The following is a 17,514-nucleotide window of genomic DNA, read 5'->3' as shown; positions in this document are numbered from 1 at the left end:
TTATCCCTAATTTACATATTACATAACTGAAGTGAAGAGACAAACCTGAATACTATTAGTGAAATAACCATCATCCCAAACTTCACACATCCAAAATAGAAGAACTCTTGATTTCTTGCCACAACCTACAAGGCCTTAAATGACCTGGCCCCTGGCATCTTCACTTCCCGTCCTCTCCTGCTCCCTTATATTACATCAATCCCTCTGACCTCCATCCACACACCAAGACCCTTCTCAGCGTGGGGCTGGTGCACCTGCTGTCCCGCTGCCTCAAAGGCCTTGCTTCCTCACTTCTCTCAGGTCTCCTTGGAAAAGTCTTTCCTGCACCCACTTTCTAAATGAGAATGACTTCTTCCCAAGTGTCCCATCCAACAGAGAGCGTAGCCAACTAAATTCACCACCACATCACAGCACCATGGTCTGTGCTCATCATCCAAACGCAAACCCTCTACCGGTCATCTCTGCTCGCTAATGCCTAAATGTAACACTTCCTCTCCTCTGAACCAACTTCTCGCTGCTTTGTCTACCTTCTAAACCTTTCCACTGCACCTTTCTGACCCTTCCTCTTTGTTGTTTTTTAACCTTTCACTGCCCACCTTCAAAAAGCAGAAGAATCAATGTAACCTTCAGGCCAGTCCTTCTCTACCTTCAGGTAAAAACCACTACCTCCCATTTTATTTTCTACTTCCTCTCACTATGGTTGTTATCTTCCTAGTCAAGCTCTCTCATTTGCTCAAGGCTCCAGTATCTGGCTCAGTTTTTATCTCCCCACTCCAGTCCTTACTTCCTCTCTTTCTATTCTTCTAACAACCATTCAACTTGAGCCACCCATGCCCAGGGCCATACCCTGGGCCTTGTCACAACCTACAACTGTCTTTAGCTAAAATGTTAAAATCAGATGTTGTGGCGTCTGACCAAAATCATTTATCTCCAAGCTATTTCTGGTCCCACCAGCCCCCTCACTCTCACTTCTGTCAACAATCTTTCTCCTCTATAGACTCCTTCCCATCAGCCTTTAAGTAAGTTCAATTTCTCCCATCTTAAAAAAGCAAAACACCCTCCTCAATTCCACAACCTCCATTGCCTTCTAACTCCCTCCTCCTTTCAGATCTAATTCCTAGAAGGATGTATGGACACTTGCTATCTCCACTACCCTACCCTTCTGCTCACTACATTCCTGGTTTTACACCACACCCCTGGAATGGAACTGAACTCTCCAAAGTCACACATAATAATACTTAAAACCATGTGCACGTTAGGTCCCTACCTCCCTTGACCTGTTTGATCTTGCCAGCGCCCTGGCTCTCCTTGCCTTTCTCTCTTTGATCTCCTCTACGAATTGGAGAATACCACAGTCTCAGGGTTGTCCTCCCATTGCTCTTGCTCTCTCTTCTCTGTCTCCTTTGTTGGCTCCTCTTTTTCTTTTATCCTTTAAATGCTGGTGTTCTATTGAGTTCTGTCCTTGGTGTCCTTATTTTTTAGGCTACAGACTTTCTGTGAGTTATCTCATTCATTTCCAAGGCTTCAGTCACCCATCTATTCAGAGTTCTCAAACTTGTGCACCATAGCCACTTAGATTCACATGCAGTTGTAAGAAATAACACAAAGATCCCCTGTACGCTTTGCCAAGTTTTACTTTGCAAAATTATAATATCACCAAGACATTGACATTTAGATTAAGCCTGTTTTTCTTCTACTCATTTGTGTGCACTGAGGGGGGTAATTTCTACACATTTTATCACTTGTGTAGGTTCATGTAGCCATTACCACAGTCAAGACACTGAAAAGTTCTAACAGATGACATCCAGGATAGCACATTACATTTAGTTTACATGTCTCCTTAGGTTCCTACCGGCTGTGACAGCTTCTCACACTTTCCTTGTTTTTGATGACCTTGACGGTTTTGAGTAGGGATCAGGTATTTCATAGACTGTCCCTTGATATGATTAAGGGTTTTAGAGAGGACAACCACAGAGGTAAAGTGCCATGTAGCATGTTGATATTGACCTTGATCACCTGGCTAGGGTAGTGTTTGTCAGTTTTCTTCAGTGTAAAGTTATTTTTGTTCCTTCATTTCCATACTCTATTTTTTTGGAGAGAAGTCAATAGTGCATACCACACTTAAGGAATAGTAAAACATACTCTGACTCCTTGAGGGCAAAGTAACTACATAAATTATTTGGACTTCTTCTGCCCAGAAGACTCTCTTCTCCTCCATTTATTTATTCATTCAATCATTTATTTATATCAATATGGACACATGGATACTTATTTTATACTTTGGCTTGTAATCTAATAGCACTTTATTTTTTTTGCCCAAATTGTTCCAGCTTTGGACATTGGGATCTATTTCATTTGGCTCCTGTACCATTCGCATACTCGTATTTCCTTTCCGTATCTGTGTGTGTGTTTAAAACACTTCCTTTCTAGCACTACAAGATGCCTGAGGTTCATCTTGTATTTCCTCCCCAATCCTAGAATCATTTCTCCAAGGAGCCTGGATTCTTTTACTGGAGAATGGTACTAGAAATCAAAATCTGGAGTTAGAAATATATCATTTTTAAGCAAAAAGAAATTCTCTATAGTTCTCCATATATATGTAATTCCTGTCTGTTTACCTCTATAGCTCCTACACTCAATTAAATTGGTATGGCAAGGGACTGGTTACCTGACTATGGCTGGGATATACCTACATTTAGGGCCTAACCAATGTTTCTATTTACAAGTTTAATATTATCCTCATTGTATTTGCTAATAAGATTTGAATCCCACTGAAAAAGCTGGCAGGATAATACAAGACTGAGCAGTTAAGAAAGGTTTTTTCTTTTCTTTTAATTTCTGTAGAACGTTTGGTGCTTTGGCCTCTGTCCTATGTAATAGTTTTGATTCTCTATCTGATTACTTAATACAGCTTCCACAAACAGATTAAGTAACTCTGAAGAAAATCGAAGTCTTCAATGACAGTTTCCAAGAAGTTTTTAAACAAAAACAAGAACTTAAAAAAAAAAATTGTTATAAAAGTAACAATGGACTTTACAAATTTGAAATGTTAAGACTGACAACATAAACAAGTTTGGTCTTTTCTTACATATCTCAATTTAGTGTTTTAAAGATTTATTTTATTTAATCCCTGTCACTTGCTTGCTGTCTGCTCTCTGTGTCCATTTGCTGTGCATTCTTCTGTATCTGCTTGTCTCCCTTTGTCACATCATTCTTTTTTTTTTTTTTAAAGATTTATTTATTTATTTAATTCCCCCCCCCTCCCCTGGTTGTCTGTTCTTGGTGTCTATTTGCTGCGTCTTGTTTCTTTGTCCACTTCTGTTGTCGTCAGCGGCACGGGAAGTGTGGGCGGCGCCATTCCTGGGCAGGCTGCTCTTTCTTTTCACGCTGGGCGGCTTTCCTCACGGGCACACTCCTTGCGCGTGGGGCTCCCCCACGCGGGGGACACCCTTGCGTGGCACGGCACTCCTTGCGCGCATCAGCACTGCGCATGTCACATCATTCTTGCTGCACCAGCTCTCCACAGGTATGGGCCAGCCAGCCTTCATGAGGTGGCCCTGGGACGTGAGCCCAGGGCCTCCCATACAGTAGATAGGAGCCCAATCAGTTGAGCCACATTCACTTCCCTCAATTTAGTTTTTTTACACCCCCAGATGTTATTATTAAGATTGTTTATTATTAGTATTTGTTTTATGGATGCTTTGAAAAGAAAAAAAAATCTAAAACTTGTAACATACAGCAAGTATAAAAAGAGCTTATTTGTACCATATAGAACTTGAACATCTTCTAAAATGAATGCATTTTCAGAACTTGTCCAAACTATTTTTTAACTATTTCAATCCGTGCAATAGTACAGTTTCTTGTCTGTTTTACCTCTCTCAACAGATTGTAAGCAAATCTCTTTCCTCCACATATTCAAATAGAAAGGTAACATTTGTTACCTGATGCTGGAGCTTTCTTACCAGAAAATGTCACCACAAGTTTTTCCTTAACTATAACACACCTGCCATCTGGCTGACACTGTAAACATCACAATTTTAAGATGTTATGATTTTAGAGGTTAAAATGTAGGGTTGAAAAAGGTCTATTAGAACCAATAAGTCAACAACTAAATTTGACTCTCACCACTGTCTAAAAACTAGCACACTGAAAAATTCTAGGAAAAATTTCCCCCTATATTACTGTCACTTTCAACACTTAATATTTTTTATTTCATATATTAAGTTTTCTCCTAAAGTCTACAACATATCAGTATATTTTTCTCCACAGATTCAATAATATGGAATCCTACTCTAAATCTTACTGGTGGATTCTCCTAAATTCTTCACTGTTGCCATAGTGATTAAACAGAATTAGTTAAAATTTCTGCTTATCTGTGTGGTATACCCAAGGGAAATTGCTCTAAACCCAAGAAAGATAAAAGAACTGTGCTTCACACTCGTAATGAGGGAAGTCATTTTAATCTACTTTCAAGTAGCTGATAGCTTTCATTACTCTGACCCATAAGTTTCTCTGCATGAGTATATGTTAGATAACTACTAATCAATCAAGGAATGCAGTTAAATGCAATAAGGGAAATCCTATTTAAAGAATCCTAAGTAATTATTTTTATAAATTAAGAAACATTTATATCTGTAAAAAGTATCCATTAACTTGTCTATATATTTAGTATGTATTTAGACATAAATGATGGTGTATGTATGCATGAGGGTAGATATAAAACTGTGCATTTTAATCTAAACGTGTGTACACAGGGCAATGAGAGGGAAAAGGAGAAATTGCAGAAAACACACAAAAAATGAGTACAACTATATAAAATTTAAATTTTAATAGTCAAGTTTAAACTCTTTTGCAAAACAATCTAAACTCACCTTTTCTGGAATATTCTGAGTAATGATGTCCAAATGTGACAACACTGACAAAAGTGTACAAATGCTTGTTTTAAGTTTTTCTTCATCCTGAAAAAAATGGAATATTTGTTCAAAGCTTATTGTGAGTGTGTGCATGCGCAAGGCACTATGGACACTCTATGGGCATGCTATGGCCTGGTTGAGGACAAAGGAATAAAAGAACAGAAAGGAAAGTAACTCCATAGGGTTCAATGCCAAAGCATACGCAATTAGCAGACAGTAAGACACAGTACATATTTTAATGTAGAATAAGTGGTAGAGCTAAGGGCACATTGGCTTCAGAAGAGGCAAGACCTTAAGGATGGGAAGAAATGGTCCGGAGAAGGAGAAGGTACAGAGGAGGAGGATGGAGAGAGAAGGAGATTACAGATAAAAATGAATAAAATGAACAAAGACACAGAGACAAATGTAAGGCAATGGCAAGGCAGCAAAAGGTGAAGAGACGAGTTTGGCAGGGAAGTGTTAGAGATAGTAAGGCTCAAAAGTTAAATGGCATTATACTTAGGACCAAGATGGCACAGTAAGATGCTCTGGGGTGCCACCCCCCCCCCCCCGAATCACTGAACAACTAGCAAAAACTGGCAGACCCATCTACTGTAGTAGCTGGACGAGTGCTCATCGAGAAAATACAGCTTTAAAAAACGGTCGGAGCAGCTTGTGGTGCCCTTGCTGACCCCTCCCCAGCGCCGTGTGGAACCACCTGCACTCCCACTGGGAGTCCCTGCCCTTGTTCCGGTGGGAGCAGAGGGACTGTCAGTGCACACTGCGGCAGCTGTAGGTCAGCACCAATCCGTGACCAACCTGTCGTGGACCACACGGAAGAATGAACCAGGAAACTCCTCCCTTTTGCCCTCCCAGAACTTGCCCTACAGGCAGAGGCAGCTTGTTGATACCTGGAAGTGACTCATTCACATCACAATTAAATTATAGCCCCCTAGGACAAAGGATTACCTGCTTTAAGTCATAAAACAGAGTACCTGGAAGACAGTCTATTTTGTAGAGCTTAGAGAGAGCATCCAAATTCCGCAAATGGGGGAATTCCTAAGCCCAGGAGCAAGCACTAGCACAGGGCAACACACAAGCACAGAAAAGAAAGAGAGAACCCTGAACTTTCACATTCACCTCAGGATAAACTCTAAAGAAGAGTGCCAGCAAACACAAAGCCAATTTGTGAAGATTGTGAACAGTGTTTTTTAAAGCCATCAATGAATATATCAGACTATGGACAAAGGAAAAAAGACAGGGTGCAAATAATGAAAATCAGAAATGAAACCAACCCCACAGAAATAAAAAGGACTATAAAAGAATACTATGAAGAAATGTATGCCAACAAATTAGATAACTTAGATGAAATGAACAAATTCCTACACACAAACAAGCTACACTGTTGACTAGTTGAGTAACAAGTAAAGTGAATGAATTCTGATGGATACCAAACAGATTTGAATGGAAAGAGATTAGAGGCAGGAAAACTAGTTTAGAAATTGCCCCAAAACTCTAGTATGATTTATTCCTTTATTTAACATTTATTGAATGTCTTCTTTGTGCCAGATCCTATGGAAATAATGGGAAGCAAAAAAAAAAAAAAAACAAGGTCCCGGCCCTCATGGAGCTTACAGCCTAATATGAAGGAAAGACAAAAATCAGTTCAGACAATAAATTAAAATTCTAATTATAAGAAGTACTATTTTGGTGCTACAAAAAGTTACAATATGGAGATCTAAACTATACGGGGAAAGCAACCGTTAAGAAATGACACTTTGACTGAGATCTGAAGAAAGAGAGGGAGCTATTCAATAAAGAGGAGAAAAAAGACCATTTCAGGTAGAGGGCACAGCCTGTGCATGGCTGGATAGCAAAAGGACTTGTGATAAGAATGAAAGCTCTAAAAAGATCAGTGCAGGACACCGTTCCATTATTCCTGATGAACCACACCTCTGGTACTCGTGCCCATCCATAGGCCCCTCCCACCTTGGAAGGGCTTGGTCACGTGATTTGCTTTGGACAATGAGACATTAGCAAGCACAATGCAACCAGAGTCTGGATAGGCACATGCACATCAAGATCCTCATCCTGGAATGCTCTTTCCTGGAACTCATATAAAGAAGTCCAGCTGCCCTGCTGGAGGTATGGAAAGCGAGCGATGCCTGGCCACCGTGCTTCCGCATGGTAGTTGAGGTGACAGACGTGTGAGTGAAGAGCCATCTTGTATGTTCCATTCCCACAGATATCAAATGGCCAGCCAGGTCCCGTCAATCCACAGAATGATGACAAATAACAAAACATTGTTTATGCCACTAAGTTTTGGAGTGATCTAGCAATAGATACCTGATATTATCGGCATGACAAAAATGCAGAAGCAAGGCTGTGGCACAAAGAGAGTAGACAGGAAGGAAGGAACAAAGAATATGCAAAACTTGCAAGCCACCCTAAAGAGTCTTTATCCTAAGAGCAGTGTTTTAAGTAAATGGGATAACCTGCTCAAATTTTTGTTTTGAAAAAATTGCTCTGGCTTCAGTGTACAGAATAGACTTATCAAGTGGGGGAAAGAGTGGATATAGGTAAGCCTAGTGAGGAGACTACTGTAATAGGACTACAATGGCTTTGATTAGGATATAATAGTAGAAAGAGAGAAGGTAGGTAAATTAGAGAAATATTTGGGAGGAAATGTCAACAGGGCCTTGTCACGAATTATACATGGAGCATGAAAGACAGTAGACTGTCAAGGTTTCTCAACTGTTCAACTGTAAAGTCACTGATGCTATTCACTGTAGCCAGAAAGATGAAGTTTGGGTAAAAAATAAGCTCTTGGTAGCAGACATCTAAGTTTTAGACCACTTATAAATATTCAAGTCTCGAGCAGGGTGTCATCAAGCTTATTCTGTAAAGTGCCCAACAGTAAATATTTTTGGTTTTATGGTCCACATGGTCAGTTGCACTACTAACTAACATTTTAGTGCACAGCAGCCATAGACAGTATTAAACTAATGGGCATGGCTGTGATAAAATAAAACTGCCAGGACAAATCTGGTCATCATTTGCCAACTCCTGGTCTAGAGCTTGGGAAAAGATGTCTGGAACAGATACATAAATTAGTGACTCATTCACATTACATAATGAGTGAATCCATGACAGATGAAACAAGAGAAGAAAGTAAGGAAAGAGGAAGGCCTAGACTTGAGAAACACTAATATTTACTAACTGTATCGAGAAGGAAAAGCCTAGGAAAGGTGGTAGAAAAGAGGAAACAAAGAGGCAGGAGAACCAGGAACGTGTTGGCTTAGAAACCAAGAACAGTGACGTAGTCCCAAGTGTTAGCGTGCCTGGGAGAAATAAGATGACACTGACAATTGACCCACAGAAGGGGTCAACAGCGGCTTCTGAGAAGTAATGGAGCTGAAGCTGGTCTGCACTGCACAGAAGGGGTTGGGAAAGATATGAAAATATGCAACTATGGAATACAGATGATGCTTTCAGGAAATCTGACTATGAAACAGCAGAGAGAGAAGAGAGACAGACAGAGATCAAGACTACAGGGGATGGGGATGAGTTGTTCAGTGGAAATATCCAAAAATAATGGATGAGACTTGAGCATGTTTAAAAGCCAATGGAAATCATTTGGTTAAGAAGGAGAGAATGACTGGTTAAGAAAGAGTCAGTGAGAGCAGAAGGTTCTCAAGGAGGTAGGCAGGAATAGGAGCCAAAGAACAAGCAGGAAAATTACTCCTGAATAGGAGACAGGACAACTGATAATAAAATCAACTACTAAAGCAAAACAAATCTCCCCAGATATTCAATATCATTTTTTAATTTTAAAAAAGTATGCATAATCTCCTTTACTTACATAAGAAAAATAATCCCAGAACTTTGGGAGAAATTGTGGGAATTTATGAAGAATCAATATAATAATCCATTCTATGAAATATTTTATGGAAGCTTGATTACTGATGAAGCCAGCTTGGAAAATCTTGTCAATAATCCCATTCAAGAAATTCTGAGAAAAACAGAATTCACAAAGTAATCTGTTTATGTTATGGTTATTAATTTTAAATTTTTAAAAATATCATTTAAGGTTTTAACATAGTTCTTGAATCTATAATTTTCCAAACAACTACATTACAAACTATTTATTGAAATATAATGATGAAGCATGTTTAATGAGTACTGTGCATGAATCATTTTATTTAACTTTGTTATCAATAGTATGAGGAAGGTTATTACTATCCATATTTTTACAGGAAAAGACAGACTCAGAAAAGTTGAATAACTTGCCTAAAGTCACACAGCTGGTAACTGGTAGAGTTCAGATACAAATCTAGATCTGCCATGGTTTAAAACTTAGCATGATGGGTGACACAGATGACAAAGTCAGCAGACAGTAAACAGAACTGCAGAAAGGCCACCTACATTCTCTACTCAGACCGTTCAGTCACTTTCCTTTACAATCTTTCCAATTTCACTACTAGCACTGCTACTCTTTTGGCTAAGACCTTGAGCTCCAAAATCATCCTTGTTATCCCCCATCCTTCTCTTCAACAGTATACTTCTATCTGGGTAACTGAACACATGTAAGTATTCTATCTCTACCATTCACTAGATACACCACCTTACCGGTAGATGCCTAACCTCTCTGAACTGCAGTGTCCATACATGTAAAATGAAAATATTTATGCCCTGCCTTGAAAGATGCTTATGAAGGTAAATGAAACTGGAAGATATAAAATTAAAATCCCTTAATAACAGGTGGTCCATAATAAACATACAGTTTTCTTTATCCTTATTTTCATCCCTGCTTGTACATTCCCCTTCCTCTCTCCAGTATTATCCCCTCTCTGGGGGGAGGGGTCTCAAGTCCAAGGGAAAAAACTAGTAAAACATTTCAAGAATGTTTCTTTTTATTAATGCATTAATGAAATTCGTTATGTTTAATGAATTATATTTTACTCAGTATTTTAAAATGAAATAATATTAGAAGACTTCTGATGAAAAACAGAAGCCCCACCACACATCCACTACTCCCCAGGAGGAACCCTTTTAGCTATGCCCTCCTTAATTTATCCAAGTCACTTATTTCCAAGTAATACATTATACTAAAATGCTTCTCTCTCCCTTTATAGATATAAGACTTTATAAAAAAAAAAAAGAGGTTGACAAGTTTTAAAATATTTATCTCAAGCATTTAAAAGAGGTTGGGGAAGGCAGTTGGGAGCTCTGAAGTCTGAGGGAATTTTTTAGGAATCAGAAGTATTTCTAAAAATTGTGTTAGTTCTATACTATCCCTTCCTCATAACAGTGATCTATTTTCTTTACAGGATTATTAAGCAAAGACGGTGAGAGAGACTAGACAGAGTCCAGGCAACTGTTCTTGCCTACTCAGGGAAGAAACCCTGCTGTAAGAGATCTTGGCTTTTGCTCAGCTGGTTTACATGGCCCACTCTTCATGAATTTAAAGGTAAACGCAACCATGCAAATGACAATTCCATCCCAAATGATGTGATTTGTGTGGTTTCCAGGCACACAGACAATGTGAAACACGAACATTCCAAAATAACTTAGCCATGGATAATTAGTATTTAAGTAATTACATTTCCTACTTAAATGGCATTCGATTTTAAGCAGTAAAAATGTTCATTAAAATATTAAAGGAGAAAACAATTAAATGGTGACACATAAACCAGCTTCCAAGTTATTTCTACAACTAATTGCCTTGGTATCCTTTCTTTTTTAAGAGCTGAAGTTGGTACAAAGGCAGATTAGCAAGTAATAAAATAATAATTGTCAGTTTCTTAATTTATTTGTATGAAAACATTAGGCTTAAAAGGTACAATTATAATATATATTATACCTGATCAAATCTGGGGAAAAGCACAAGCAGAATTTGCCATATTCGATTTTTCACTCTATGCTGTAGAGAATTCACATAGTAGCGAGTTCTTGACTTGGACACCAATACATCCTGGAGGGGACAATTACTAGGAAATTACTTACTGAATTTGTGATTAATAAAAACAAAATCAACGACAACTTCAAATTTAAGAGGTTTAAACTGGGTGTGGGGGCCTGTCTCCCAAAAGGCAGACAAGGAACAACACTTTTGAAAAATCTCTTTTCCCTGAATTTTGTTGCTTTTGTTAACTTATCTGCTTCTAAAATTAGAAGGAAGAACCATAAAACTGTATTCAGCACAAAAGTGATTAGAAATATACTTCTATGTTTTCATGGCCAGTTAAGGGGAGAGAATAAAGATATTTGACATATATTACAATGCAAAAATGTAAGCACTTCTCATTTTATGCCCTTTGTCTTGCGTAAGTTGTAATAATGGTTATCTGCAACTTGATATAAACCCTCCTAAGACTGCAGTAATTCGACAGTGAAATGCCATCACCAGACACAAGAAATAGCAGTGCTAAGCATTCTACATGATCAGAGAGGCTTTCCCTTGCTTTTAATGGTCTGTGCTGTCTAAATTCAGTCAATTGCACTTTTGGTATCCTAACTATTAGTGCTTTAGCTGTTCAATTAAGATCACATGAAAGAGTTAACACTTTCAGGTATCTTAAAGATGATAAAGTAAGTTGTCCACCCTCTCTAAAATCATTTTCATCTAGTGTGGATGATCCTATTTACTTCCTAACTCATCCATGATCTTTCTTCCTCCATAATCTCTTTCTATGCATTTGATGTGCATAAAATGTTATGATGAGAGTTAAATTATTATAGATTTTTAAAATGACTCTTGACAAGGATGAAAACTGCATAACCTCCTCTATTACCATTATTTCTTTTGGGAAAACTTCTTTGTTGCTGGTGTTTCCAGGTTTCATGCACTGCTTAGCCTCAATGCAACTGAAAATGAAGTCACTAGGATAGATTATTCACATATTTTTTTTAAAAAAAGCACCTTCCCTTCAATAAAGCTTCCATTAGGGCCACACCTAAATCACTGTCCTCACTAAGAAGTGCTCTACCTCTCAAATTTCCTTTTCAGCTCATATTCTTCTGTCTTTTTACCTGTTCCACTAAACATGATCTTTTATTCAGAAAGATCTTCCATCTCTTACCCTCCTCCTTTCTTTACTAATCTATCAACTCTCTCCTAGTTTCATGTCTCTCCCAAGCCAACCTGGATCCCAGGAACAACTGCTACAGTATCTTCAAGAGCACATTCAATTTTTTCACTGTAACCTCAAACCCATTTGCAAATTTCCTACTTTTGAATCAAACCAGTGGTCTTAAATTTTCTGATTCTGCTTTCAGGTTGCCAGGCAATTCTGAGAGAAAAACAAACACCTACCCCAACTGTCTTCTTTATAAACATGGATTCCTACTTTACCTGGGGCCTTATGGCCACCGGTGACTGTCAAACTTCATAGTGCTTCAGTATCACCTGGAAGGACTTTGTTAAAACACAGATTGCTGGGCCTGTCACCCAGAGTTTCTGATTCAGCAACTTGGGGAAGGGGCCTTGGAATCTGTATTTCTAACAAGTTCCTGGTGATATTGGTCCAGAGAAGGCTCTTTAAAAATTACTTGAGTAGACAAGCACTTTTATAAAATCTGTTTCCTTTCCTATTCTCCACAAGAAGAGTTTAAACTCTGTACTACTTTCCTCAAAACTTTACCTCAATCCCTTTCTTACTTCAATCCTATGATCTTCCTACTACAACAAGAAAATGGAAGTGATGTGTCTGGAAAATGATTCAACTTTCTCTATCTTCTTGTATCAGAAGAAAAAAGGTCCTTATATTCGTTTCACAGTTATCAAATTCACAGAAAAAAAATATAATTTTTGCCTTTATTTGTGCAAAAATAACCTCTCTTGAATATATACCTAGGAGTGGAATTGCTGAATCATAAGGCAACACTATGTTTAACTCTCTGAGGAACTGTTAAGAGTGTTTTCCAAAGCAGCTGCACCATTTTACATTCCAACCAGTAAAGCATGAGGGTTCCAATTTCTTCACATCCTTGTCAATACTTATTCCTCCCCCCCTCTTTTTTTGATAGCCATCCTAGTGGGTGTGAAATAGCTATTTGAGGATTTTGCCTGTGAGATTATTTCTGGACTCTCCAGAATTATCATTTGCCCCTCTCTACCGAATCACTTTCTTAAACATACAAACATGTTCTAATTATCTCCCATCTTCACAAAGCCCCTCCTTTGGGCCAATGGCACCCTCCAGCCACCACCAGATTTTTCTTCCCTTTCAGAGCAAACCCCTTAAGACGGTCTGTACTCACTGTCTCCACTTGCTCAACTCCCATTTTCTTCCCAATTGTTTAATCCAGCTCTCTTGCCCACCATTTTACTGAAGTGCATTTCTGACGACAGCTTTCTTGCTAATGAGTAATCCTCCACCTCACATCCCTCCACCTCTCCATTCAGCAGATTCTCTCCTAGATTCCTCCTCCCTTACTGGCACTTTATCCAGAGCTCAACTCAGATGACACCTTCTTAGAGAGGTCTTCCCTGACCCATCTAAATTGCTACTCCTCCAGCCCTTTTAATTTGCTTTACTTTTCTTCAAAACACTTATTTTTTCTACATTACATCAATATGAAATTATAATATGTACTTGTGTTCTACCTGACAGAATGCTGTTTTCTTTTCTTTTTTTTTTTTTTTAAGATTTATTTTTATTTATTTAATTCCCCTCCCCTCCCCCGGTTGTCTGTTTTCTGTGTCTTTTTGCTGCGTCTTGTTTCTTTGTCCGCTTCTGTTGTCGTCAGCGGCACGGGAACGGGAAGTGTGGGCGGCGCCATTCCTTGGCAGGCTGCTCCCTCCTTCGTGCTGGGCGGCTCTCCTTATGGGTGCACTCCTTGCGCGTGGGGCTCCCCTACGCAGGGAGCACCCCTGTGTAGCACGGCACTTCTTGCGCGCATCAGCACTGCGCATGGGCCAGCTCCACACGGGTCAAGGAGGCCCGGGGCTTGCACTGCAGACCTCCCATGTGGTAGACAGACGCTCTAACCAGTGGGCCAAAGTCCGTTTCCCAGAATGCTGTTTTCATTACTCTAAATTACTCATGCTTCAAGACACCAAAAATTACCATTTCCTCTGGGACAGCTATTTAGACTCCAATAGCACACGCTAGGGAATTTTTGCATCTAAAAAATATTTCTAGGTTTTATAAAATAAAGCCTATCTGGTCCATTCAAAAAACAAAAATATGATGAACACTGTTATTTTAATACAGATGATTTAGTCATCAGTTATGCCCAGCATCCAAACCGGATATGAGAAAACCCAAGACCAAGCACTCCATCCATCTTGGTGTCAAATTCTACAGGTCATTTAATGACTACAAGGGAGAGTGAAAATAATACGTGATTTTATTCCTCCTCTCTTCTTCCCAAATTTAATAAATTCATTATTTGGACAATGTAATGGGTGTTTATAAGTGATTTAGGAGAAAAAAAAATCTACTTGGATTATTTTAGCTTGACTAAAAAGTAATCTTCATCAACCTCACACTATCATTACAATCCCAGATTTATAAATAATCATGTATCACATTGATGCAAATCGTGAGATAATCTTCCATGAACTCAACCATCATCTGGCAATGTGGCAATCATTATGCCACGTTCCAAATTTTTACCTTTTTATCCCATTTCTTATATAAATAAAGGTATTTATATATCATTCTAAAGAAACTAGTTTTGACTGGTTCTGGAAAATACACAGAGTAAAATCTAGATGGTATATGGAAAACTTTATTGCTCTCTGAAACCAATTTTCAATTGCCCAATTAGTAATCAAGACTTAATTAAAAATAAAGAATATAAAACTTCATGTTTCCTCCTGATTAAAAATAATCAGAAATGCATATACTGTTAACATAAGGAGCAAATATTCAACTCTGCCCTGTTAACAATATTCTAAAAGAAAGATAACTTAAAGTAAAATAAAGCATATTTACTTTATCTAAAAGCTTGATTGCAAGATCTTCCATAAACAACTTATGGGATATATTTGAGCCATCTAATAAACACAGGAATTTGACAGCACAAATCCTCACATAATGGTCATCTCTTTTAGTACTAAAAAATACAAAATTATAAACTATGTTAATACATTTTGAAAATAGAAAAACGTCTCAAAAATTAGTTTCAAAATATCCAACCTCACTAAGATTTCTAAAATTAAATAAGTCTATATTAAATGACAATACTTTTAAGTTTAGAATAGACAAAAGAAAATAACCAATGAATATATCCAAAGGAACACCTGTCCAGTATGAATGAGCACAAATTCCCAGACTTCTAGAAAAATAATACATAGACTACTAATCCTGAGTTGAAAAGAACAGACCTATGGACAAAACAGATATATCACAGATGATGAAACTATTCCTGAAAGAGGATCACAGAAACCTGTTTGCTCAGGTGGTAAGAATAAGCACCAAACATCTCAATAGTACAGTTTTACCACACACTGTAACTGCACATTTTCTAAATGAGGGATACACTAAGCTTAAAGGCACAGGAAGCACCATGTGCCCTGAAAACCAGTGTTTTTGGTTTCTAAACATGAGAAGATAAATTAAGTGAAACTGGTAAAATGTCCACATTTCATTATAAATGTTATAATGTGAATAATTATCACTTTAATTTAACAACAAAACACGTGTCTAGTCGAAATCCAAGTATTTGGGAAAACATCAACTAGAAAATTTCACTTTTACTGCTACAGCAAACCAGCCATGAAAACAAACAAAAAATCAATTAAAGACAATTTACAATAAAAACACATATATATTTAATGAAAAGTGGCAGATGCTTTAAAACATAGGTAAGACTTCCAGAATAATGAAGACTTTTTGATAACTATACACAATGTGTTGTCTTAAATTCTAAAATCGAAGTGAAATCGAATAGTCTTATCCTAGAAATCAAAATTTTAGGTTTATTCAAAGAATAATTCCATTTCCATGTATAACAAATTGATTTGTTAAAAGGGGGGGTTTTATTATATATTAAACTTTATAGTCAAAATGGATTGAGTTTACAGATGATCACCCCCTACAAAAGAAAGAAAAGAGGGGCTTACACACACACACACACACACACCTCAATATTCATTTCCTTATTTGTGCTGGACATTGCAATGAAAATTTTTGAAGTTTTATCAAATTTTACTAAATAATCTGAAGAAAACATTTTAGCAAGGGAATACAATTCCTAACATACTTTTAAAAGCTTATTCAATATATTCTAATAATAGATTAGATCTCATGGGTAAACATGTATTAAACTTTTTTTAAAAATCCAGAACTTCTCCAGGTTAAAATTTCAATATCCCATTTATGTTAAGATAGAAAAAAAGCCACCACACTTACTTTTCAATAACAATGTTTGCTGCGCATTCATGTCCAAGATTTTCTATGAACGTCTGTACATCTTGAATAAGTCTTTCCATTTAAGAAAATTGATAAAGAACAACAGGTATTAGGTAGGAAAATCTCTAAATTTAAAGCTAAGTAATAGCCTATATTCTTCTAACTGAAAGCTCAAAACAAAGAGATGTAATTTTACCCAAAGAGGCACTTTACAGAGGTTATGAAAGGTTTAAATTATGACATCTGTTTACCTTTGATCACGCCTAAATACAGTTCCAAATACACAAGCTTCAAGGACAAGTTCACTATAATTGTTCGCACTTGATAAAGAACCTTGGGATACATTTGAAGCAGAAACTATCCAAGATTGGCAGCAATAACTTATCAGTGTATTGAAGACTCCAGTTTTTATAGCAGACATTTCAATTATCTTGTACATAATCTGGAATGAAATGCAGTGGTCATTTTATCCTTTGAACCAATTTAGTTTTTTCAGAAATAACGTTCAGAGGGAAAAATAAGAGAGACTGAGAAGTGAAGAATTTTCTTGTTTGCCTGATTTATTATTATTGTTATTATGGAAATAATGAAAATGCTCTAATAATGATTGAAGTGATGAATGTACAACTATGTGGTTATACCAAATACTATTGATTGTACACTTTGGATGAATAGTATGCATTATTAATACGTATCAATAAAATTGATTCATTAAAAAAATGTTGCTAAAAATTTAACTATCATTGACCTTAAATGATAGTTTTAATGTAAAAATAAATGGAATCTAAAAAATAAAAAATACTTGTTTGAATAATTTTTCAAGATGATCATTAATCACAGGAAACTATTTTTTCATTTCTCAATAAAAAAGTAAATAAAATTTTATTGTCAGTGATATTCAACCAGAGAAATGGGCAAGAGAAACAACTGCCCAAAGTAATAGAATGAAAGGGAGAGAAAACATCTCACTCTTTACTGCTCTTCTTTGCATTTCACCAACTGCCTCCCTTTCCTTGAAGCAGCAAAGACCAAGATCTCTAAGTATGTACTGTGGTGCAGGAAAAGGCTGAGCTAGGCACAGCAGGACAAGAGGATAAATAAAAGAACTTTATTTTCTATGTTTTCCCCTTTGGGTAAAGAAGTATACTTGAATGCCTCAGCATGATTTAATCCCAATATAAATCCCCTAATATATCAGTGGTTGCAAACTCAAATGCCTTAAGAAACCAGAAAGACCTTTTTTTGATTAGTTATGTTCA

At 37.3% G+C, this 17,514-nt stretch overlaps 1 protein-coding gene and 1 long non-coding RNA gene across 7 annotated transcripts in view; one reads left to right on the top strand and one right to left on the bottom strand.

Annotated features, from left to right (window-relative positions):
* Window positions 1-17,514, bottom strand: part of TARBP1 (tRNA guanosine 2 -O-methyltransferase TARBP1) — a 90,985-nt gene that overhangs the window by 15,843 nt on the left and 57,628 nt on the right. For 5 of the 6 annotated variants that reach the window (XR_011645356.1, XR_009188511.2, XR_009188512.2 and 2 more), the window contains exons 18-23: window positions 16,507-16,697; window positions 16,256-16,327; window positions 14,837-14,957; window positions 10,756-10,866; window positions 8,755-8,904; window positions 4,872-4,958 (exon numbers count right to left, since the gene is read on the bottom strand). Coding sequence is in view for 3 of the 6 variants with exons in the window: in XM_023583001.3 (XP_023438769.2) it covers window positions 4,872-4,958; window positions 8,755-8,904; window positions 10,756-10,866; window positions 14,837-14,957; window positions 16,256-16,327; window positions 16,507-16,697 (732 nt within the window). In the remaining 3 variants the exon portion in view is untranslated. The remainder of the gene's footprint in view (window positions 1-4,871; window positions 4,959-8,754; window positions 8,905-10,755; window positions 10,867-14,836; window positions 14,958-16,255; window positions 16,328-16,506; window positions 16,698-17,514) is intronic. The other variant, XM_023583003.3, reaches the window with a different exon arrangement.
* On the top strand, window positions 10,220-17,054 carry LOC131280861 (uncharacterized). The gene is made up of 2 exons (XR_009188513.1): window positions 10,220-10,362; window positions 14,111-17,054. It is a non-coding gene; the product is annotated as an uncharacterized lncRNA (long non-coding RNA).

The sequence above is a fragment of the Dasypus novemcinctus genome, chromosome 13 (genome assembly GCF_030445035.2).
Source record: "Dasypus novemcinctus isolate mDasNov1 chromosome 13, mDasNov1.1.hap2, whole genome shotgun sequence".
In the NCBI taxonomy this organism is placed as follows: domain Eukaryota; kingdom Metazoa; phylum Chordata; class Mammalia; order Cingulata; family Dasypodidae; genus Dasypus; species Dasypus novemcinctus.
The sequence above is the reverse complement of the archived record's forward strand: the minus strand, read 5'-3'. Positions and strand labels throughout refer to the sequence as shown.